This window comes from Manacus candei, unplaced genomic scaffold (genome assembly GCF_025592945.1).
Source record: "Manacus candei isolate 608988 ecotype Guabito, Panama unplaced genomic scaffold, ASM2559294v1 h1tg000002l, whole genome shotgun sequence".
In the NCBI taxonomy this organism is placed as follows: Eukaryota; Metazoa; Chordata; class Aves; order Passeriformes; family Pipridae; genus Manacus; species Manacus candei.
The window spans coordinates 5,074,819-5,098,507 of record NW_026138050.1 but is presented as its reverse complement, the minus strand read 5'-3'; the positions used below and the strand labels follow the sequence as shown (position 1 = coordinate 5,098,507).

Here is a 23,689-nt window from a genome sequence, read left to right as displayed (position 1 = left end):
CACTGAGAAAGCCAACTTCACTGCAATAGATAAACCCAGCTCACTAATCTCAAACTTGGTTCCCCCCAACTACCTCCTTGACACTGCCAGTAATTCTAATCCACATTGCAAAAGCCCCACAGGAGACCATAACGTGGTTGCCTCTCTAAACTAATGAGAAAAAATCCCAAACATCCCTAATTCCTCAATACATGCCTAGTCTCTCTGGATCAGTAATGAGCTTGTCCACACTGAACTTGAAAATACTATTCAATTTTATGAATTCTGCCTGGATCTGTACCAACTGCAAACTCTAATTTGTTTTCTGAATGTTATCTCAACTGTAAGAACTGATCAGTGCCTTCACGTCAGCTCTGCAGCCTGTATATTAAGTTAAACCACACACAAAATATGTTTGTCTCTCTCAAAAGCTGTTAAATGAGATAGTCTCCTATTCAAAACAGAACACTGCCAGGCAAAGAACCAGTGAAACCAGGAGTGCTGCTCTCCCAGATGAGAAGGTCAGCAAATTTTGGGTCAGGCAGTCCATGTAACCTCCTTGGGAGGAGCTCGGGGTCCAAGGGCTCGATGTCTGTGAGATCAACCAGCTGTGCCCAAGAGGGGCCAAAGCTGCTCAGCTCCAGGCAAACTGAACTGTGACAGAATCTGACAGTGTACCAAACCTGGTGGATTTGGAAAAACCATTTTCATTTAGAATTGTTTCATTCCCTCTGTGTTCTCCAAACCACACCGTGCCAACAGAGACTGCTGTGGCCAAGGCCCTGAGCATCTCCTTCGCAGCACAAGGGACAAGGTTTCAGGGAAATTATCCATAAATTCCACCAAAGCAGTTTATTTACACTCTGTTTTACCCACAGCAGAGTTGGGATTTGCATCACACCTCCTGCCTGCCAGACCGGTGTCTGTCAATGAAACAGCCACATCCCCAAACTCTGCAGTGCTACCAGTCCCCAGCTCTGCTGTGGAACCATCTTCTCCTTGCTGCTGCTGAGCTTTCTCTCCTGCCTCTACCCCTCATAAACATTCATGTGGGAGGTTTTACTTTTCCAGACCAAATATTTATAAATAAGTAAAGAAGTGAGCCTGAGTCCTGAGTTTTTTGTTTATGACAACCCTATTGTTGGCCTGTGCTTCTGTCAGGGATGGGTTTTGCTAGACTACCACCACAGAATAGTGAGCATTACTACCAGTCAACCCTTTGTATTCAGGAGATTCCTGACTCATTTCTGTGTCCCTGACACAGGGTTGGGAGTGGAAAACTACTCTTACTGTGGGTAAGTCACTGTGCTGCACTGCCAGTCCCCATCTGGGCAGCTGCTGCTAGTCCAGGTCTCACTGAAATAGTCATGTGAAAATGGAGTGTAACAGGTACCCGCAAAAAAGAAGGTACTTGGAAGCAGAAGATGGATTAAAATCCATGTTTTTGTATATTAATTCCTACAAGTGCTCTCAAGTGCTCAGTCTCTAAGCTCTTGGGAAGGAACAGTAGCTGGAAAAAAAAAAGGGACACTGAAGAACAAGAGGGAAGTGAAGTAACAAGAGATCTGTCTGCTAGTGCTAACATTTTAAAAGACAAATTATACTTATTTTCAAACAAGCAGGTTACTTTCCAATTCTCTCTCAGGAAATGGGAACGTGCAGACTGACAGTGGACCCAAGGTTGCTTAAAACCTGATCTACAGCCTGGCTGCCAGGGCTTGCTGCAAGGGATTTGTAATCTTCAGCCTTGGCTGGTCTCTCTCAGACACACACAGCCTTTGAGCAGCTGTGACAGGCATCCCAAACATCGCAGCAGAAAGAGAGCTGCTGTGGGAGAGGCAAGCTGGAGGAAGAGGATGCAGGTGGTTTCTGTGCAAAGCACAAGTGAAAAGAGCTGAGAAGGTCCCTCCATGGGACTGTGCTGTTGCTCTTAGACGTCAGCAGATCCCTCCTAGGACAAGCAAGAAAACCAGCATGAGGTAAGGGAAGATATTCCAGGCTCGATTTAAACACCTTCATCCATTGCAGTCACATTTACCAGAACCGCCTGAACTCTCCATTTATCACCTCCCTATTTTAAAATTAATCAATACCACTGCGGGACAGCAACTTTCTGAGTAAGTAGAAAACAAGATGGCCTGGAGCCTTGGGAAATTCTCCTTGTTCCCCACCAGCTTGACACCAGCTCTGATCCCGTGTCTGCATCACGCACAGACCGTGCTGTAACACTGCCTTAAACAATGCAGCAGCAGCCACTACTTTGCTTTCAGCAGCCTGACAAGCCTCGAGCTGTGAGTAGAGAAAGAGCCCCCTCTGCTTGCTCCTCCACAGCAGTGTGTGCACGGGACTAAGGGCTTAATAAACGGGAAGGACTCCCCTGTGGAAGGAGAATGTGGGACGTAGGAGCTGTTAGCTCCATTATAATCCCAGGAGTGTGTGTGTTGGGACAGTTTTGAAGGGGAGAATGACTACTTGGGAAATAGAAAAAGGTGCAGTTTGCAAGGCACACGCAGGACTCCAGCTGTAAATTTGTGGTGTCCAAGTGGCTGAAAGGCAGTGAGAACGAGGGACTGAGTTCAGCTGTACTCAGTGGTCACAGGCAGCAAAGTGCCATCCAACTGTCCAAAGAGTTTATAAATGTTTGAGAAGAAAAGCTGGGAAGGAAGTTAACTAACTGAGGAGAGTCAGCAAGAGAGGGACGGAGGGTGGTACAAGTGCAACAGGGGTAGGACAACATGAGAAACAACTTCTGTACCCCCTTGACACCTCTGGCTTTTTTCAGATGTGTAATTCCTGTGGGAGATGATCTCAGGGTTTGAGTGTCGGAGACCATCTGAATCTTTTCACCATAACAGCTGATACCAAACCTCCTTCTAGAGGAGATACACCCACTGGGAATTAAATATCCTGATACAGACAGGCTTTAAAATAATTCTGCCCTTTCCTTCGTTCAGTACACTTGCTAGCAGTGTACACATTAAAAACAGCAGAGGAACCACACACACTAATAAGACAAACCACAAGTGTTTGCATTAAGTTTTACTGACCTTGTATGTAAATCAGCCTGTAAAGCCTGGTAGGCCATTATATACTATTCAATTACTACAGCAAGCATCCATCCTGTGCCTTTCACAGTGATCTGTAGCCTGGAACAGGTTCATAAACAGCTCAGAAAGGCGACTGCTGTAGATTTCACTTAACTCCTTATCTATCTGCTTTAAACGGATTAAATGACTGTGTCATTAAAATGCTTGAAGTAAGCCTTTGATCATAAACTTCTCATCATTTTACAGTTATTGAATCTGATCCCTAATGAATCTTATTCTGCCATATTTCTCTGTCTCTGTTCCCAGCCTTGCTCCCCATTAGTCCTGGTTCCTCAGTCCTAATGCGACTGCTTTGTATGCCCGACCACTGCCTCCTTACAGCCCTCGATCGTAGCTGCTGATTGCCCAGCCCAGAGGAACGGATGAAGTGCAGGAATTTCATTTGAGGAAGGGTCAAAAGGAGTGAGAAAATAATCCACAAAACACAAACCACACAGAACACCCTTTACATATTCACCGCACAGCTGCGTGACTGCAATTCCTTTCCGAGGGCCCTGCACCGAGCGGAGAGGGGGGATTCGGGCACTGTGTTCTCCCACAGTTTAAGGAAAAAGGACTTTTTTATTTACACAGTAAAGGAGTACAAGAAAAAAAAAAAAGCACTATGAGGTCAGGGCATTTTCTGCCACAGAGCACCATCAGATTTTATCAGCTGCAATGAAGGATGCATCTGATCTCGGTGCTGCAAGTGCCCCAACACAGACACCAGCCCACGTCTAATCAAAGCAAAGGTAAAGCCACTGCAGATCCTGGGAAAACGTCACCAGCCTAATCAGAAGAAACCAGGGAAAATGGAGGGAGAGAAAACATCCGATGTCCTGGTCCCTGAGCCAGTGGTGTTGGTAGTAATGAAGGAGAACAAATGTTTACTGTTCTGCAATGACCAGTAAGAGATGTGGACCACGTGGGTTTCACTGAGGTCATTCTGCATTCAAAGTTCTGTTCCAAACTCAATCAGGCTACAAACCCAGTTATTAAATGTGGTGCTAAATCTCATTTCCTGCACCAGTTTAGTTTTGGCAAATCCAAGGGAATCACTAGGGCACACATGTGAGGGCTGGTAGGGGGAATCTGCAAGCAGTAGGGTGAAGACAACAAACACAGGGTCTTCTGATGCAATGGACATTTATAAAAGTATTTTTTAGAAGAGAATGTCAGTATTGGTTATCCTAAGCCCTTATATTTTCTCCTTGAGAAGAAGACAACCTTTTTCTGGAATTTCAGAGACCTTTTTTAAGGGAAGTCCATTTCCATGAGGCACAGCAGGAAGAGTATGCCTAGGAACTCACATCAGGCTATTGTTCAAAACAATGCAGAAGGACTTCACGGTGAGGGCAGCGCTTTTATCCTTCAGTATCAGTAGACACAAAGGAGAAACAAGGCCTTTCTAGTAGCCACAGGAGAGGAAAGATACTGTGCAATGTCACATGAGAGCCAAACGCCTGTTTCAGCTGTGAACTCTATTAAAGTCACATGAAAGTGTTAAACTGAATGCTGAAAAACTGCACATTTGATATGGAAGAAGCCTATTATGTCAACTTGCACAGTCCTTGCCAATGCAGCACACTGACTAATGTTAATCATTCTGTGTTCTAATTATCTTACCATTATAGCAATTTCCCTGATGATCATCCCTTTTTTTTCCCCCCCTTTTGCTGTTGTTCAGTGTTTTTCAATGATGCAGGCTGTAAGGCTTGGACCACCTCTTGGCCATCGAGTGTTTCCAAAGAATATACCAAAGGGTGTGTTATTATCTCTCTCCATCATTCCCTTGGCTTATCAGGACATACTTCGTACTTTTAAACAAAAGGGTGGGAAAGAGGCAGATGCTGCTTTGCTTCTGTGCCCTCACGTGCTGTGCCCTGAAAGAGATGGGCTGTGGAGACCTCCCAGCTGAGCCAGTGCTACCCTCTGTAAGCACTGCTGTGGTGACAGAGCGTAGCAGTGCTGGCGACGGGCGGGACAGCAGGAACCAGCATCCTTGCTATGGCCCAGCTGGAGTCAGACTGCCTTAGTAATTGCAGCAGAGCAAGAATGGATTTATTTTCTGCTTTACTCCAGTGGGGGAGAGAGAGAGCCCAGATTTACCCAACGGCCCCATTTCTACCCCCAGAGCACGAATTACTTGCAGATTTCACACTGAGTAGATAAAAGCAAAGACACAGACAAGCCCCTTGAACCAAGGAAGTGATGGTCCTTTCTGCCTCATCACCCTCATGTACATATAGTGACATCTTAATTAGCTTACCCTATGTCTGACAGACATCCTGTCTCATGCAGAGAGAAACAACTGTTTCCTTCCTACCCTCACAAAATTTGGGAGCTTTAAAAAAACCCACCACCAAACAACAAAAAGACAACAACCCAGTCCCCTCTCCCTTCCCACCCAAGCAATTCAATTACTTGCCAGACAGCACTAAGAATCCATTAGAGAAGAATATATTCTGCATTTACTGTGGAAATCTCCTGGTGATCTTATCTGTCTCTCAGTTCAAGCTCAAAGCTCAATTGTTTTTTTCTGCCAGTGCAAGGAGACTTCAAGCAGTACTGAAATCTTTTCAGATGGGGAGAGTCATCTCATCTTCATTTTGATTTTACAAGAATAAGAGAGATTTATGGATAAACTGAAACAATAAGAGGAATGGCTATGGGGCAAACTATTGGATTCTGAAGGGCTTTAACTGCTCCAAGCAGCAAATTCAACATTTTCCTGAGCTGTCTGCCTAACGAAATAAATACTTCAGAAACAGCCTTGCCTAGTTACAAGTTTTCAAGCTATCATTGAGTAAACTGGTAGAAGGGCATCATCTCTAACTTTCACACATATCTAAAGGACTCAGACTATCTTTTTGATCCCCTAGAAGCATGGAACATCAGTAAAGAGTATTAAGTTGAACGAAATAGCCAAAGAGCTGAGACAGGAGGGATGAAAGCACAGGCTTAGGAGGAATACACTGGTGAATTGACTGACAGGTCTGGTTTGCAGTATGTCCAGTATTTTTTTCTCTGAGATGCTCAGAGAATGGACCACATAAAAATCTCCAGGTACAGATGCAGGTCTAAGACATTTTAAAGAAGTGTCAACAGCAGCATCACACTAAGAAGATATCAGAGATTCTGAGAAAGCAGAAAGGTCAAAAGACATTGACATTCAATCCCCAAACTACTTGGCCCTAGAAGTTACTGTTTATGCACAGCCACTGGGCAGCACTGGGGAAATCATTTCATATTATACAATCACTGCTCCTTCCCACCATCCACCTGAAGAGGATCCTAATGAATGTTTATGATGCTGCCACCTCCTTCATTTCAACTTCTGTGAGCCTGAGGGGAACAGTCTGACAGCTGCCATTGTAGCATAGCCATGGAAGAAGCCACAGCCCACACCCACTGTCTGTTCTCCCTTCTGAGCAGTTATTTCCCTCCCTGTTTGGCCACCTTTACCATCCCTCTGACCACACTCCAGTTGGATTCTGTTGAAACAATCTCAGTGACACTCCTATTTTATGCCCATATATATCAAGTCATGTCTACATTTAAAAACAACAGCATGCATTCTAATAATTGTCTGTAAACATATATATATATATTTATATATATATATATATATATATATATATATATATATATATATATATATATATATATATAATTAAATTCCCTGGTGTTGTATTTAAATGTTCAGGCAGCTTCACCATGTAAACATTAATCATAAGAGCTCACACATATCTAATCACACTTTTCCTTGCTCACTGAACAGACTGACCTATGAGCAAGCCCTGACTCCTTGGGAAATAACCTTAAGGTCAGCAACTCTAGCTGTGATGGATCTACAGGGAAGGCAGCTCCACAGCTGAGCTCCCTTGCAGAGGGTGCTGTCAAGAGCTTTTCACATCCCCCTACTCATAAAAATGAGAAAATTTCTGTAATTACTACTGATTGCAACTGTGGTAGTACTGCACAGAGAGAAAGAATGTATCCACTGGAAGACAACCAAAAATACACAAGAGGACCTCTGGAGAGCTCATCCTTGCTGCACAGCCTTCATGTTACTGTTTTTTCAAGTTTTTCATCTTACTAGAGCCAGAAGCACAATGAACCCACTTTTCAAAAGCAGAGTCTTTGTTCAAAAAGGTCACAATCTCAAGTGAACATCTTATGTCATGTCCAACATGCACAACAGCTTTCAGGGAATTTTTATTTCATTTTAAATGTCCTGCCAAAAAATGCAAAGAACAGGCACAGAGCTTCTGCATCATTTAGGAAACGTGGGGTTTAAGTGCTGATCAGAGGAAGCAGCAGAGTTCCTGATGGAGCTGAACCCCATGTTCGGGTAAATACAGATGTGATGGAACACCTGGGAACACTCCCACCTGTATGGAAAACAACTGGGCTTTACAGACACCTCTGCTCCTTTCTACACACAGAACCACCTCGTGTGACACCACTGATTTTTTTAAAAAGATACTCTTCCTACAGCATTTCATTTCTCCTGCCATCCCAACTATCTATCCTCATTTACAGAGAACAGCCTTTCTACCTAAATTAGGCATCGTCTTCCATTCCACTGTTACCTGTCTTTCAAATCTAGGTAGGAAAGCTGTCAAAAACAATTACTTTTTTCTGACTAGTCGGGATCTACATCTCTCTAAAGTCTTATCAAATAACAGCAAATGGAAATTGAGGCAAATCTGGACTAGGAAGAGACTGTATCATGATCTGACTGCATTCAGGGTAATGCTGGAAGAGACGCTCTGACATTGGGGAGTTACTTCTCCCCACACCCCCCTGGGTCTGCCTGGGCACATCATGAGCTCTGATCCCTCCCAAGCCTGGTCTGGTGAGTGAATGCTCAATGCAAAGCATTTGAGTGACAGAGGTACGTCAAGTTTCCCTCCTACTATTTGATAAAATTCTTCAGGGAAAACTGTGGTTTTTTTTTTAATGTAAATCTGTGCCTCCACGTGTCAAATAGGTGGTAGGTCAGTCTGATCAAAGGGAAGAGTTCTGGGATATGTAAGATAACTTATCAACATCTCACATGCTTGGATCCCCCTGGCAGAAGTCACATGAAAGAAATGTGTTTCTCTGATGAAAGCTGCCACCTCCACCAGGGGCTCAGCTCAGAGCATCTCCCCATCTCCTCATGTCTATTTTAACATCATTACAACCGCTGCCTGCTCTTCACTGCGACATGAAACAGGCAGATTTTCCTCTTCCCCTCATCACACACACAAAAAACATTGCTAAACTCTGACTTATTTCTTTTCCATAACCTGGGTAACACATCCTGGTCTTCTGTCTCTCAAGAGATGGTGTCGAGTTTTCCGCATACCGAGTAGTAAAGGAAAAATGTGGCACCATAACCAGAGTATCTTCATCAGAAGAATAAAACTGCTGGAGAATATTATGGAAAACTTTGATTTGACAAAGACCAGTGGCAAAAAGCCAGACCACAGCAGCAGAAGTTGTAAAGACCAGGGCAGCATGAAACTGTGACCTATTACTTTGTTTTAATCAAAAACCTCGAAAATAATTGGGTCATCAAACAAAGGCTGAAATGATAACAAGTAATGAAAAGCTAAAAGCCCAAAGTGGAGAGAGCTGTAACTTAAGAACGTGGTACTCACAGAAACCTGAGAAAAAACACAAAGCCTCAGTAAACAAACCTCGCGAAGTGTTATTTGCTGTACAGGTCTAAATGACATTTTTGTTTTGCTTCTGTGACATGGCAGCAGAATTCAAAGCAGCAGAAAAACAATGGAAAATGAAGAAAGAACAATTTAAAACTAATTTGTGCCATCGAATGACTACAGAGAAAAACAAGAAAACTATAAAGGGACAGTCACTCTTATCACTTCCTGAAACTTTGCTTTTTCTTTGCTGTATGATAAGTAAGATTAGAGGAGTTTAAAAGTGAAGTCTCATTTTAAAATGGTTATGTCTGTCTCCTCAGCCTTGGCTTTCACCCACTGGGTGATTCTGGGGATCAGTGAAACACACAGGAGCCTTCTGGAGTTGTTGCTTACTATACTACTTTACTAGCTCACTTTATAAGTTGTTGGGTGGGCATTTTACATACTCAACTCTGAGTTTGACTGTGTAGCTGTAGTTACTAATTTTTGTACATCTTTGATCTTTTTACCAAACAAGAACACCAAGGACTGGCGTCTCTGTCCCCATCCTCTCATGAAAGCAGTGCACACATACAGAACACCCCAGATTTAGGGGTTTAGTGACACCCTGCCATGCAACCAAGTCTTGCAGGACTTTTAAAACCTCATCAATCATTCTGCAACACCCACTCAGAAAACTAAGGTTTGTTCCAAGCCAGTTTCCTTGTACCACAGCAGGACTGGACCAATCTCCCAGTGTTTGCCCCTGCAAAACAGGACGTGCTCCAGGAACAGCCTCAGTGCAGCAGCACCTCATCTGCATTTTGTGCTCACCACTGATTTTTCTACTCTAGCATGGATGGCACCTCCTAAAGTTCGTGCTTCATGTGTACTGGTACAGCAACCTTTTCCAGCAGGACATTTCCCATGCCCCAGCTCCCTCTCTGCTTGCTCCAAGGTCTCTGTGCTGCCGCTCAGGTACTGACACAGCGCACTGACCTTTCCTGTTTCAGAGCTGTTCAGGAAATCCAGCACTCACCCTTCCTCCCCTTCTGCTCATCTAATGAGCTTAGTGATGCCACACAACTGCTGATATTTTCAAGGGTAGCGGCAGAGGAACATTAATGAATTTATTCTGGATTTTCGTGTTAAATGTATTATGCAAATGTTAATCAGTTTCTGCAGAACTTTGAGAAAGGTGCTGCATGAAATAAACAATACGGTGGCAGCTCTGGCAGCAGAATTTATAGAGCTTCAGGTGTTTAATATTCAATGTGTGAATTCCTTTAAAAAAATTTTTTTTAAAGGGCATGTTGGTAAAACTTCCCTGCACAAATGCGAATCTGTGCACTCCTGGTCCCTGATGTTAACAAACATTAGCAAGTCTGTTCTGAGCGTGTCCTTGTTTTATTCGACATCCACTTTGCACATCATATTTATCAGGGCCACTGAGGCCATCAAACAGCTTCTCCTTGAACCACCTAATGACAAAACTACAACTTGCTGACACGTTTATGCTTCTCCTCTCCACTCCCACTGAATGTTTCTAATTTCTGCTAATTCTAATAACTGCAATGTATTTAGAATTAACATGTACAAATATTTGCATAGCCCCAGCTAATTCAGTGTCACGTAATCCCCAAGGGCTGGATCACAGCAAGTTCTACACTCCTTCTGTGTTACACCAGTTCTGGGATATTCTTCACTACCTAATCCACGTGGCACAAGACACATGATGTTTTCTCCCAAATAACAGGTATAATCCTTCTAGCATAATTTATAGGCACATTAATGGGGAAGCTCTTTTCCCTCCCATTCATTTGGGTGGCACTTTAGCACATCCCCTTAGCAGTTCACTGTGAACACCAGAGACACCCACGCAGCAGTCTGGCCGTAGTTTCAACTAATTAGCTCAAGTGATAATTGAAATGAAGGTGTAACAGCACAGGTGCTGCTCACACCAGCCACCAGGACATGCTGGGTGACTCCATGTGCTCCTCTAACCCTGCCTGGCATGTTACTGCTGGTGCCATCCCACCTCCAGTGCTGTTGTCACCCACAGTACCAGATTCACTTGGTCCCTGCTGCAATCTCAGCCAACTTGCTGTGTGAATATGCTCCAGTGTTCTATGCAAGCATTACAGATCTCTGATCTGTCATAAATTAATACCCATCATGTCTTCTATATGCAGTGAGCAACAGAGGCATTTAGGTCATGAGGAGACTCCTGAAAATGTAAAGGTAGCTCCAATTACCTGGAAATACCTTTACAACGAGGTTAGGAATTACAAATGCCAATCCTCAAGTGAAATGTCTGTGCTGCAATTGAGCTACTGGATCAATAACTGATAGAGATGGTATAAATTTAACCAAGGCACCACAGATGTTTATCACATGTTTTTCATTGGTGTTTTGAGCAAAACTGTGGAGTGACCCACAGGGTGGTCTCTGCCAATATACATTTGAGCAGATACACTTCCTCACGTCAGTGAAACCCTTGTTGCTGCCTGTGAAATTTAGAAGATAATCTTTGCCTGTAAGAGATGAGCTTATTGCTGATAAAATCTGTTCCTCTTCCACTCCCACATGCTCCCATGAAACTCAATGCACTGGGTGAGTGGGGCAGCACGATATGATATGACCTTCTGCAGTCCTGGACCTGCACTTCTCCCTCATCTTCTCTCTACTGGGTCTCCTGCTGCATATTTTCAGCTATTCTATCTCATAATTAAGTCCTTCTGAAGCCCACATAAATTTGTTCCTATACCTTGCCAAAAGCCATACCTGACTGAAGAGATGCCAAGTGGTTTGTCCAAAACCATTTAAAGAAGCTTCCCCCCCCCACACACACAGAAAAATAAAGGGCTGAACTTGGCTACCTGAGGTTTTCAATGGGGACCAGCTGTGCCACAGAGGCTAACACAGACCTCAGCAGGCACAGATGAAGAAAAAAGGACAGGAAGTTTATGAAAAGGGAGAGCATGGAGATAATCCAGGAAGAAGACTCATGAGCATCTGAGGTCAATCAGAGAACCTTGAAAGGTTGACTGTGCCCCTTTAAATTTTTTAACAGTGTCAATGATTCATTCATCATTCTTCACTGGTCACAAAATGAACAGTTAGACTGTTAAATAACCTCAGCTTTGCCTTGGGTTCTTAACTCCAAGATAGTCACTGCCTGGCTGCAAAAGCCCTAAACATAAAATGAGTCATTAATGCTTAAAGAGGAAAAACATTCCCTGTCCACCTTCCCTTGGGGTACAGGCTCCCAAATGGTTTGTTAGTCCATCAAAATACAGTACTAGAATAAGGAGGAGACCAGCCCAATCACAAAGGCTGCAGAGATAAGGGAAAAGAGAAAAAAGTGAACATTCTGGATACCCAGCACTTTCAGCACTTATGGACATCTGACTTCTGGAGAACCTAACCCAGCATTCACCTACTCTCCCTGCAGAGCCTCCTGCTGTGGTGGGAGCAACCATCACAAGTTCCTGATAGCTTAGGCAGGCCAATTAAAATGACCTAAAGTAGACAAGTAGAGCAAATCTTTAGACACTCACTCTATTTGTATCAAACTGTACCAATTATGTCAGCTACTCTTACTAAAAAAATTATTATATTTCTGCTTGCAGAACTTGCTTTTCTCTTATCTTCCAATCATTACAGCTAGAGCACAACTACCACCGAAATGGACAAGTGGTTTATGTTTTAATTTGTGCAAAAATAATCACTTTAAGGCCTGGAAAAATCTAAGATTTAATTTAACCAGATTAATATCTTAAAATGTAAAATGGTCGATAACAATAGCAAAGTTAGACATTTAGAAAGGAACTCCTGCACATGCATTAATGAACACCTCAAAATACCTTAATGAAGTCATGCCAGAAGGAAAAAATACCCTCAATACTTTGTGGAGTATATTTTTTGCAGGCAATTCCTTCAAGGACACTGTAATAGGGAATTCGATCCCTTCTAGTCTGACAGCAGAATTTAGCATAAATACCAGCTTCTGTCTGGGGAAAATTTTCTGATTACTGTCCCCCCACTATGTAGTTAAGTCAACTCTTTCTGAGCTTTGAGATAATAGGCAAAAATCAGTTATTTCAATGTTTACCAATAATATTGCATTTTTAAGACTGTTGCTGTCTTACTGGCAGAAAGACCAAACACAACAAAAACAACTGTGAGCAGAGGCATCACACTCAAAGTTGGACTATTCAGACCCTTTAAAACTTACCCTTGTTGGGTTTTGCCTAGTCCCTGAGATCCTCCCCCAGTTTTCTGCCACCCTGTTCAGGTCTCCTTGACTGCCAGCATCCACAGATGATTCCTTTTACTCAGAAACAAGCAAGAAAATACAGACTTCTTCCATTTAGCCTCATAAATACACATGCACACGCTAGAAGGGATTAGACTGCTAGCTTGGCTATGGGACTAGAGGTGATTTTCAAGCCCAAACACATCTCAGTGTAAGAAAAAAACAACCCCCTCCTTGCCTTTTATCCATACAGATCCACTTATCTGAACTCTAACTGGAGTTTGATTTTTCTCACCAACCAGCTGTGAACTAATTACGAGGACTTTAACTAGTCCTGCTCCCTCTCCAAGCATATGGATCCAATTAAGTCAAACTGCAGCTGATTTTAATCAATCTTCCTTGAAGCAGCCAACCTTGAAGAATCTCTTCTTCAGCTCCAAGAGTAGAGGAGAGCAGGAAAAGCAGGAGAGTAGTATTTGCATAAGGAACACTTCACATCCGCTTGGTTGCCTGTAAACACAAGGCTCCGAGCAGTAAGAAATGCTAATTGAACACTCCTCACAAGTCTTTCCTCCCACTTTATCCGAAAAGCACTGATTTGATCAGTCTCTTTTGTTCCTGGCATGGAGCTGCACTTTTCCATCAGCAGCTCTGGAGGACAGTGGAGATCATTTCAGATAACTGAACAAACCAAACCTTTCTCTGAAATCTCTCTCTGCCCACAATGGGGTAAGCACTGACAGCCCAACTTTCCTGGAAGTCTTTTTTGCTTCATGGGAAAAAAGAAGGGTAAGGAAGGAAGATAAAATTGTCTGTTTAAACCTACTCTTTTCATATTATTTGAATCCCTCTCCTGAGCCACACTTCAAATGTTTTCCTTAAGATAATGTCCTGGACACCCTTAACAGGGTGTCATTTCTCCACAGTTCAACATCTCTTGTGTTTTTGTAATCTGAGGGGTTTATTAGCAGTAAAGACCTGACTAGTGAGTAATATCCATGCTAAAGTCTTTATACCAGTGAAGGAAAATCAATGCAGCCTGCAGCCAGGTGTCAAGAGGAAAGGGGTTTTGGAAGATGGGGTGCGTGGAGGTGGAAAGCACCTTCAGGCATAATTCACAGCTGTCCCCACACAAGAACAGAATACAAAGAGATGTCAGATGTTATATACACTGCTGGGGAGAGCTATCAGTGTGTCAGTTCACCTGCTAATACTGAGCTCAAGGAGTGTGAGTCACACAACACAAAAGCACTTTTCCAAGTGCTCGCTTGCCCTCTGGACAGTCCATCAGGGTCCCTTGCTCACAGAGTAGCCTATTTTGCAGAAATCAGCAAAATTCATATGCCAATGCTCAGATACAAAATCACTCTTCTTCACAGAAAGAGTGATTAAACATTGGAACAGGATGTCCAGGAAGGAGGAGGAGTCACTATCCCTGCAGGAGTTTAGGAAAAACACTGGATGTGGCATAAAAGCTTGGAGTTGATGACCTTAGAGTTCTTTTCTAACCTAATTGATTCTGTGATTCTGTGAAGAGAAGGCAAACATTTTTGAAACTTTACTCCTTTCCACACAGCAATACAGTCAAAGTGACATTTTTAGTTACCAAATATTTTCTGTAATTCCATAGATTTCAAGCACCACACGCAGCTTTGGAACTCAACAGACTTCAGTCCAATGTAAAGCAGTCAGAGCCTTAATTCTACAACCTGCCCCTTCCAAATTCACAGCTTTAATATGTCCCTTCTATGTATCTTTCATTTGGTAGATACAATTCCAGACTCAGAGGTTTCATTTAAAAAAATAAAGAAACTGCAGATAAAGATTTGCCAGAAATTGCCCTCATCCTACTTTGTTTGATTTGAAGCCATGCTTCTCCCATGTTTGTCCTTTCAGTCATCTTTCTGTTCAGTAAAATTTCCTTGTGATTTCAGCACATAGTTTATCTTGCTTTCTTTTCCCTTCATGATACGGACCTTATTTTAACCCATCATTTCCTGATGATTTCTTTCAGAGATGGGAATAAATAACATGTCAAACCAGCAACATTTCAATGACCTTATCTGAGTGTCTAATGACATTTTCAGCATATTTGCTCAGCACTGACAGAAGAGGTAAATTTCTAAGCTTACCCTTAACTTTGTGGGTTCCACTCTAACAAACCTTCTTTCAGTGTGTTTGTTAAAAGAGCCATTCTAAGCTTGGCCTGTCAAGATATTCGATTCTCAAGGTGAATAAAAATTGGGAAGGCTGATGTTTTCCCCTCTGAGGAGTTCTTGGCCATTCAGGTGGGCACACACTGATCACTGACAGTTTAGCATTCAGCTCACATATTCCTTTAATTGCACTTTCCTCTCTACTCCTCCTTTCAAAGGAGCTGCTTTTGGCATCCAGTGCTCTAAGACACAAGTCAAGTGAGAAGTTAAGGAAGGGGGAGCTACCTCCTGTTAAATACAGAGTTAAAGCCATGTCCCCAGCCTTGGCAAAGTAGATGTAAGAGCAGGACTACCTGAATTCAGCTCACAATACTTGTCTTTTGAGGGACTGGCAGATCTCTCTTTCCTAGACCTGCTACTCAAGACTTGGCATCTCAAGAGCAGCATGAGCAAACAAAGCAGATTCTTGTGATGTCTTGAGACATCACAAAGAAAATAGGGAATTCCTCTGGTCAGGCCTTCTAGGAAAGCCAGTATTCACTGAAACACAATGCAGGCAAATTAAACATGACCTGAATTGTAATCTGCCCTGAAACCAAAGCTGCTGTTGTGTTTGTTGGAGACCTAAGCATCCAAACACCAGCCCAAAGCCTTCATCTCCTTCTGATGACTGAAACCCAATTAAAGGAGAGCTGGGTGACAGGTTTCACACTAAACATGGCTCAGCAGAGATGCTCAGCAGCTCTTAGCTCCCCGCTTTATCAAAGCTGTCGCTTCTCCTGTCTCCAGGAATTGGTAATAAAAAAAAAAAAAGATTTGATTCACCTCTAATAGATGTCAGGATGAAATCAATGGTCTGTCTGAAATCTGAGTAATTTCAAATCTGCAGGTTTTCTACCATGAGGCATTTTATACAAAAACAGGGAAAACAAGAGGAAAAGAAAGGAAAGTGAAGAGACTAAAATTGCTGAGTGTATCAGAGAGAACAGAAGGAAGAGATAAACTGTTTATAGCAGGATGGGCTTTGATTAAACAAACAGGCTCAGGTTCTTGTTTGCTCCAGCACCTTCCAAAGAGGAAACACTACAAAAGTTTGAAGCAACTCCCATGCCCCTCCTCTGCACAGGAAAGCTGTTCCCAGGGTGACAGCAAGCTGAACAGTCAGTCCACTTATCTGCTGCAGGTACCCTTGCCCTCCTTCAAGGAGGGTGAGACTTCATGGATCTACCCAGAGTGAAAAGCTGAACACCTTCTGCTGCAGAGGACAGCACTTACCTTTCCCCAGGGAAAGGTAAGACACACACAACAGCACAGCAAAAGGAACACACCTTCCGTCCATCTGACTCTGCACCCATCTGCGGTCTGAAGATGCTGCCAGCTCATCCTCTCGACAGCACTGCTAGCTCCTGGCTTGGAAAACTCCTACATAATGAGGCCACACACCAGTGGTCTCTGCCTCCATTGCTGCCAGCAGCAGAGTGGAAACTTCAATACCAACAAAATTCAAAATTTCACATTGGCTCCATGTAGTTAATTCTGTTTACACTCCCACTTTGGCATGAATGAATTTGGGGACAGACAACTTCTAGCAGTGGAGTTACTTAACATGTAGCAATTTTTAAGGCTCCAAGAAGAAGAGGTTCTAGGGAAAGGCATTGTAAAAGACAACTGCAGCTGTGTGATTGCATCTGACATCACACCACTCCAATAACACAGAGACACAGGTGTGCTGGTGCAGCTGGCACAGGCTCCCCAAAGGTGCCTTGCCCAGACTGAGGGATGGGAAGTTCCATGCTGGAAGCATTTGGTCACATCTGTTAGAACAGCTACAGTGCATGGACCATGTCAGGCTCTCCAGCTGCTCTGGACCTCCACATTCCTACCTGCACAGTGAGCTTCTCCAGTTTCATTTCCAGAGCTCTGTTCTCCTCTGCCAGCTTGCTGCGTTCAGCTTCCAGCTCCTCAATTTTCAGCCTGGGGAAGAAGGGAAAATTAATAGACTTTGTGTGTCCCTGCATGGTCCCACCACAAATAACCAAATAAAGCATGAAATCACAAGCAGTATCAGATTATTCCTGTATTCAGTACCACAAAGTCACACTACTGAGGCAGCTGAAACACATGATTAAAAGTGACATGTTTATATGATGAAAATATAATTTGTAAAAGTATATTAAAAATATACAACTTGAATATAAAGCAAATTCAGCTTGGATACTTTCTGAACCACACACTGATCCTAGACCATCATGTTTAATAACCGCCAACAGCTAAAATCTCCATGAGGCATCAAATCTCTTTTTGATCTGATTTATACTTTTGGCCTTCACAACACTCCTTGGCAGTAAGTCCTACAATTTAATTATGTGCTGTATGAAAAATTAGTTCAGTTTGTTTTATACTTCACATGTGATTATTTCACTGAGTGCCCGTTAGTTCTGCTTTGAAAAGTCAAGAATTATTGTACTGCACTCCCCTCTCCACACCACATTACAGGTCTCCTCTATTATTTCCCGAAGAATCTCTGTTTACTCTTTCCTCACATCAAGGATTTTCCATATTTCTTCTCATCTTTATTGTGCTTCCTTGTTCCTTCAAGTTTTATACAGACTTTTTGCTATGAGAAAAGCTGGAAGTGTAAGCAGCACTCAGATTTTTTCAGTGGCACAACGAGGATTTCTGTTTTCTTCTCAACTTCTTTTCCAATAACTCCCAGTACTCTATTTGTATGTGTAGCTACAGAACACCTACCCGATATTTTTACAAAACTGTTCTCAATAATGTAAGATCTCTTTCTTGAGTGACAACAGATCATTTAGAGCTCAGTGTTGTGAGAGTAAAAGTAAATGTGGTTTTTGTTATGTTCATGAGTTTGGCAATTATTGACGTACAACTTCATTTCCCATCTCGAGAAGCACTGTGAGATTCTTCTGAAACCCTGAACATTCTGATAAGCTGAATAATTTCATATTATCTCAAAGTCTGCCACCTCACTACCCACAAACTCCTCTTTGTGTTGGACAAGTTCCCAATAAAAACTATTCTTGGGTCTAGTGGAAAACCCTCAGCACTGTAAAAACATTTATTCTTTGATTTTCCACCTTTTAAATTTGAATTACATAAGCAAATTAATGGAAGAAAAATGCATGAAGCTTTACAAACTGGAAAGATAATATAGTATCTCTGGCTCAGGAAATCCTGGAGACAAGGCACTAGAAGCCAGGAGAGCCTCCTGATAAGGCACCCCAGCAGCTCTGCCCTATTCACATGGGCATCCACCATTGGTCATCCCCACAGACAGTACACTGGGACAGCCAGACCTCTGGGATTTTTATATTCTTAATAATCCAACAAAGAACCTTCTTTCTTATTCCATCAAATAAAGTTTCTTTGTGACCTTTGGCTCAAAGCTTTTGGAAAGGTCAAGCACATTAGATCAACCATATCAACCTTAGACAAATGACTGGCGAATCCTTCGGAGAACTCTATCAAACTTGTTAGGCAGGAGATATATACATATAAAACATTGGATATAACATTTTTGCTTGCATTGAAGTACAGAGTAGAAAACCTTAATGCTTCTTCAAGACCCTCACCTTTCACATGTTAATTTCTTGGAATGAACTGTGCTAATGCATAACATGGATCTTTGCATTCAATTTTCTCAGGATCCTTTTTCTGGAATATTTTTTTTAAAAATTATCTTGCTTGATAATACTCACTTTTAAATTATCTAAATTAACCTGAAAATCCTTGCACCATGACAATAAAGAATGCACCCATCTGCCAATATCCCAACATTATGCAACAGCAATTTCAGGTACAAGGAAAAAGTCATCGGGCAAAAGTTACACACTTTTCCACAGAGGCTGGTACACCATGTTCAGCACAGAAATGTCTCCTTTTTAAATATGCAGCTTGGATTGCTTAAATTATTTGTAAGCCTGACCCCTGCTGGCAATTTTCAAATATTATACAGGATCATCTTTTTTTCACTCATGGAAGCTTCTAAAATGCCGAGGTGCAGCTTTAGCACTGTCTAGGCCATTAAAAAATACCATCGATATAACTTTCAGAAGAGACACAAAACTAGTGGGGATGGAGGATGCTGGAACAGGAGACTGAAAAGGTCGGGACAAATGGAAATTCAAAATGGAATTAATGCTCTTAACAGCGCCTTTCTAAATGGATTGTGGAACAGGCCACAGAAAAGGCAACGCTTTTCTCTGAGGAACAACAGCACAACAGCTCCTGAAAGGTCAGAGCCAGACACAGGACTCTCATCAGTACTGTCTCCCTACTTGACATGCTGAATTTTAATTTGGAACAAATTTCTCCTCATCCAGCCTCACAAATAAGCTGTGATGTTGCCATTATCTGCTTGCAGAACTTGTCTCCGTGTGGAGGTTGAAGCTCGGGCCTCTCAGTTGCCCTTTAAAAAAAATCATTCACAGCAGTTGCTAGAAAACACTTCTCAGATCTGAGACACAAGCAAGCTGTAACAAGGGTAGGTTCAAGTCATTACATTTTTGTGCTATTTCACCTGCAATTTTAAGATTCAACAATTTTTTCATGCCTTTTGTGCCTCACTGAAGAGCAAGGGGTGAGTCAAAGCCTGGGGCACCAGCAATCAGGCAGCAGACATAGAATCCTGAAATGATCTGGGTTGGAAAAGACCTTAAAAATCACCTTGTTCCAACCCCCCTTCTAACACCTTCCACTAGACCAGGCTGCTTCAAGCCCCATCCAACCTGGCCTTGAGCACTTCCAGGGATGGGGCAGCTACAGCTTTTCTGGGCAACCTGTGCCAGGGCCTCAGCACCCTCACAGGGAAGAATTTCTTCCCAATATCCCCCCTAATCCTGCCCTCTGTCAGTTTGAAGCCATTCCCACCTGTGCTATCAGTGCATGCCATGGTCAGAAGACCCTCTCCAGCTCTTTTGTAGCCCCTTCAGGTACTGAAAGGCCACAATAAGTTCACCCTGGAGCCTTCTCTTCTCCACACTGAACTTGGTTTGACCAAGCTCAGTCAGACTGTATCCTTCATGACCAGCAGCAGGCACAGGAGCCCCTGTGAGCTGAGGGTCACAGCTTCTTAGCCCTGAGCATGGCCCTGGGCTCACCCCCCACATGCCTGCTCTTTCCCAGTGTCCCAGCCATCGGAATATCCTCCTTTCCAGACACAATGTAGGGCTTCCCAACACACTCCAAGGGAGGCTGGCCCACCAAGGCACGAGGAGCTCCATGGTTCTCCTTCAGAGACAAAACTTGCTGCTGAGGACCAAGAACATTGCTGTAATGTTTTTGTACCAGGAGGTTTTCAGGACTGACTAGTGCTTTCACCACTTATCCCTCTTCTAACCTATTTTTAACACTGTTAAGTGTCCTGGATCTCCAGTGGGAAAGCGTTAAGAACCATTAGCAAACAGTTTGTGCTTTTCTAGCTTTGCTTTCCAGCCCCTTGGGGAACTCTTCCCAGTGGCAAAGAGAGAGAAGCAAGGGAAATCCTACCTATATATAAACACAGCAAAGCATTTGCAGCTAGTGGTTAAGATATGGAAGTCAAATACTGAAAAATATTTACTGGCCTGGCACTTTGAATTTTTTCATTTATTTAAGTTGAGGTTCTGCCTTTGGAAGCACCAGCCTTGGTGCGTGTCCCTTGTGTCTTTCCTGTGCAGACACCTGCACAAGAGAGGGGATACCCCAATTTGCATGCCTCAACTTGTTACACATGGGAATTACCCTCAGGTGGGGAGAACAACCCAAGATATTCATGTGAGAACACAAAAAGCAGAGTACAGAAAGATCTGGGTGCAGCACAATCATCTACCAGCCCAGTGTTTAGCTCAGAATGAATCCTAGAATAGTTTGGGTAAGAAAGGAACTTGGAGATCATCCAGTTCCACCCCCTGCCACGGGCAGGGACACCTTCCACTACATCAGGCTGCTCCAAGTCTCATCCAACCTGGTCTTGAATGCTGGTAACTAATCTAAAAGCAGCCTTGTAATATGAGAAAGGAAGAAACATCAGTTACTTTCTGAAAAACTGACACCATTCTCAACTTTTGTGATACAAGGAAAAAAAAAAAACAACAAACATTTGATTGAATCTCTGGAGAATTCCCGAATTTCTCCACACAGGGTTTTGAAAACATAAAATATTTACACGCTAGCAAAGATCTGTTCACATTTCTCGAAGACTTTTTCTGCATCAGATGCAGACAGCTTAACCCAGAGGCAATCACTCCACAGGCACAAGGAATTTCAAGACACCTCCACAACCTTTCAGAAGATCAAATTCAGTGCAAGAACAGAGATTCATAGGCATTTGTTCAGACTTGTGGATTTTCCCACTTTTAAAAGCCAAGCTTTATATTGCCTCCACTGTATGTTTCATTAGCTCAAATTAGAAGAGGGAACAAGCAGGAAGAAAAGAAAAAAAAAACACCACAGCCTACAGCTTCAGGTCTCCTGCAATGACACTTGTGAGAATCAGAGACATCCCAATGTGTGTGTTCCACCTGTATAAAAAGTGCTTAGATCATGAGACAAGGCTGCTCCTATTTTAGAAAGAAAAAAAGGGTGGGATCTGTTTGATTTTCAACAGCATCTAGGCACTCCAAAAGTCTCTCTCAGTCCAGACCTCTTCAGTGGAGTTAAATGGTGAAAACTGCCCCCCCCCTCACCCTTTTATCTTTGTTTTATTCGTTTTTAATGCTCTCAGCTGTGTTATGTGATTGCCTGTGGAGCAGCGTGGATATCACCAATGAGGACATGCCTCACGGAGGCCCCATCTGTAAAGAGGACATGGCCATGTGGAAAAGCTATTGCTGAACAGGAAACTATTGAATGGAGCAGAAAATGTATGTGTTGGGAAGATGCTATTAAGGGATCCAGATGGCATGGAGATGGTGTTAGGAGCAGAGCAGACAGAATTCCAGCAAGTGTGACTAATGGGCATTGGCAAGGACATGAATTTCTTTTGAATTACTGTAACTCTACCCAGTCACTAAATCCACAGAAAACATTTAGGATTTACTGGGGTTGCAGTTTGACAGCAGAAGGAAAAAGTTCAGATTTGTTCCAGCTGAAAGGGTCCTTCAGCTGTTGCCACTTAAGTCTTTGGTGAAGTTCTTTCCAAACATATTCCTTGTATTTATAGATTATGAAATACTAGTTTCTGCACAGTTATCACCTTCCCTCTTAAAGCTGCTAATGCCTAAATGCTCCCACAGTGCAAGAACTCAACAGGTTGACCACTGTTTCTTTTCAATAGGATCTGCAGAATATAAACAAATATGATTTCAGAGGGAGCAGCAAGAAGTGTGAGAAATGACAGCATTAGCACTGGCTTTTATTGTCTCTTCAGAAACGATGATGCTGGGAAAGAGTTTCACATTTAAAGTTATAAAAGGTCTGACGAAAGAGCACTCTGTTCTCAAGAGAAGGAGGAAAAACTGATAAAGTCTTTCAAGTTTCTGGCTGAAAATTTACTTTCCATACTAAAGAAAAATGAGACAAAAGATATATTTTTAAAAGCTCTCATTCACTCACAGGGGGTGAATACAGATTCAAAGGATTAATATGGATTTTTTTTTTCTCCTTTATGTCTCTCCTGCTTTTGTTTTCAGAAGTTAGCTCCTAACCACGGGGCCTAAATGGAAATGCCTGGAGGCTCAGTCCAGTCCTGTTCTGCAGACTCCCCTTGCTGGCTTCTGCTGGTTTTCCTCTGTTTTTCACATTCCTCAGGGGAGCAGCTAACGGGTGAGTCTGGGCTCACTGCACTGTAGTTTATGGGATTTCAAAGCCCACAATAAACTACAGAAATGGAAATAACTCCCTCATAAGATGTGGCATTTCTTTCCCCACTTTCCAATTCAGAAGTGTGCATTCTTACCCCTGTTTTCTCCCAGAATTAGTTTCTGGTAGTGGTCTGTAGAAGAAAGGAGTAACATCTGAGCTTGTGTTGGTCACTTCTCCTTAGCAGCTATGTAACATTGAGGCAACTGATCCTGTTGAGGCCCAGAGGATACAAGAGGAAGATGAGCAGAGCAGACCTAATCCCTTCCCATTCTGATCTCTGTTCTCCTCCAAACCCCTTCTGTGCTTTAATCACAGCTACCAACTTCACTGCTGCTGTACAGAAAGGACACATCCAGCCAAGCCATGAGAAGTGTTCTGCTGTGGATCACAGCACATCACTCCTGAACCCCAAAGGACTGGAAGAATATAGTGATTGATTTTGGGTTCCTTTGAGAAGGAGCCTCTTCTACAAAAAAAGGACCCTGCCCGGTTTCTTGTCCAATGCACAGAAAATGCACAGTAAAGTCCAACCACATCTTTTGATAGCTTAAGTCAAGAAACATAAGAAAAAATCTTTATGGAGTTAATTCTGCAATGCTGAATGAAGTGCTTGAGAGTCTGAAGAGACACCTGAAGCAGTAATAGTAGCCAACAGTAAGGAAAAAGGAGCGAGGACTGGCTTATAGTGCTCCAGCAAAGAGAGTTACAGCAGAAAGAGAATGCCTTGCACCAAGTCATTTCATGTTAGAGCTGAGCAGTGCAAAGGGT

General features: G+C 42.8%; 1 protein-coding gene across 4 annotated transcripts in view; it reads right to left on the bottom strand.

Annotated features, from left to right (window-relative positions):
* MAD1L1 (mitotic arrest deficient 1 like 1) overlaps positions 1-23,689 on the bottom strand; it is a 352,477-nt gene that overhangs the window by 138,544 nt on the left and 190,244 nt on the right. For all 4 annotated transcript variants that reach the window (XM_051777190.1, XM_051777205.1, XM_051777198.1 and 1 more), the window contains one exon: positions 16,999-17,089. In XM_051777190.1, coding sequence (XP_051633150.1) covers positions 16,999-17,089 — 91 coding nt within the window. The remainder of the gene's footprint in view (positions 1-16,998; positions 17,090-23,689) is intronic.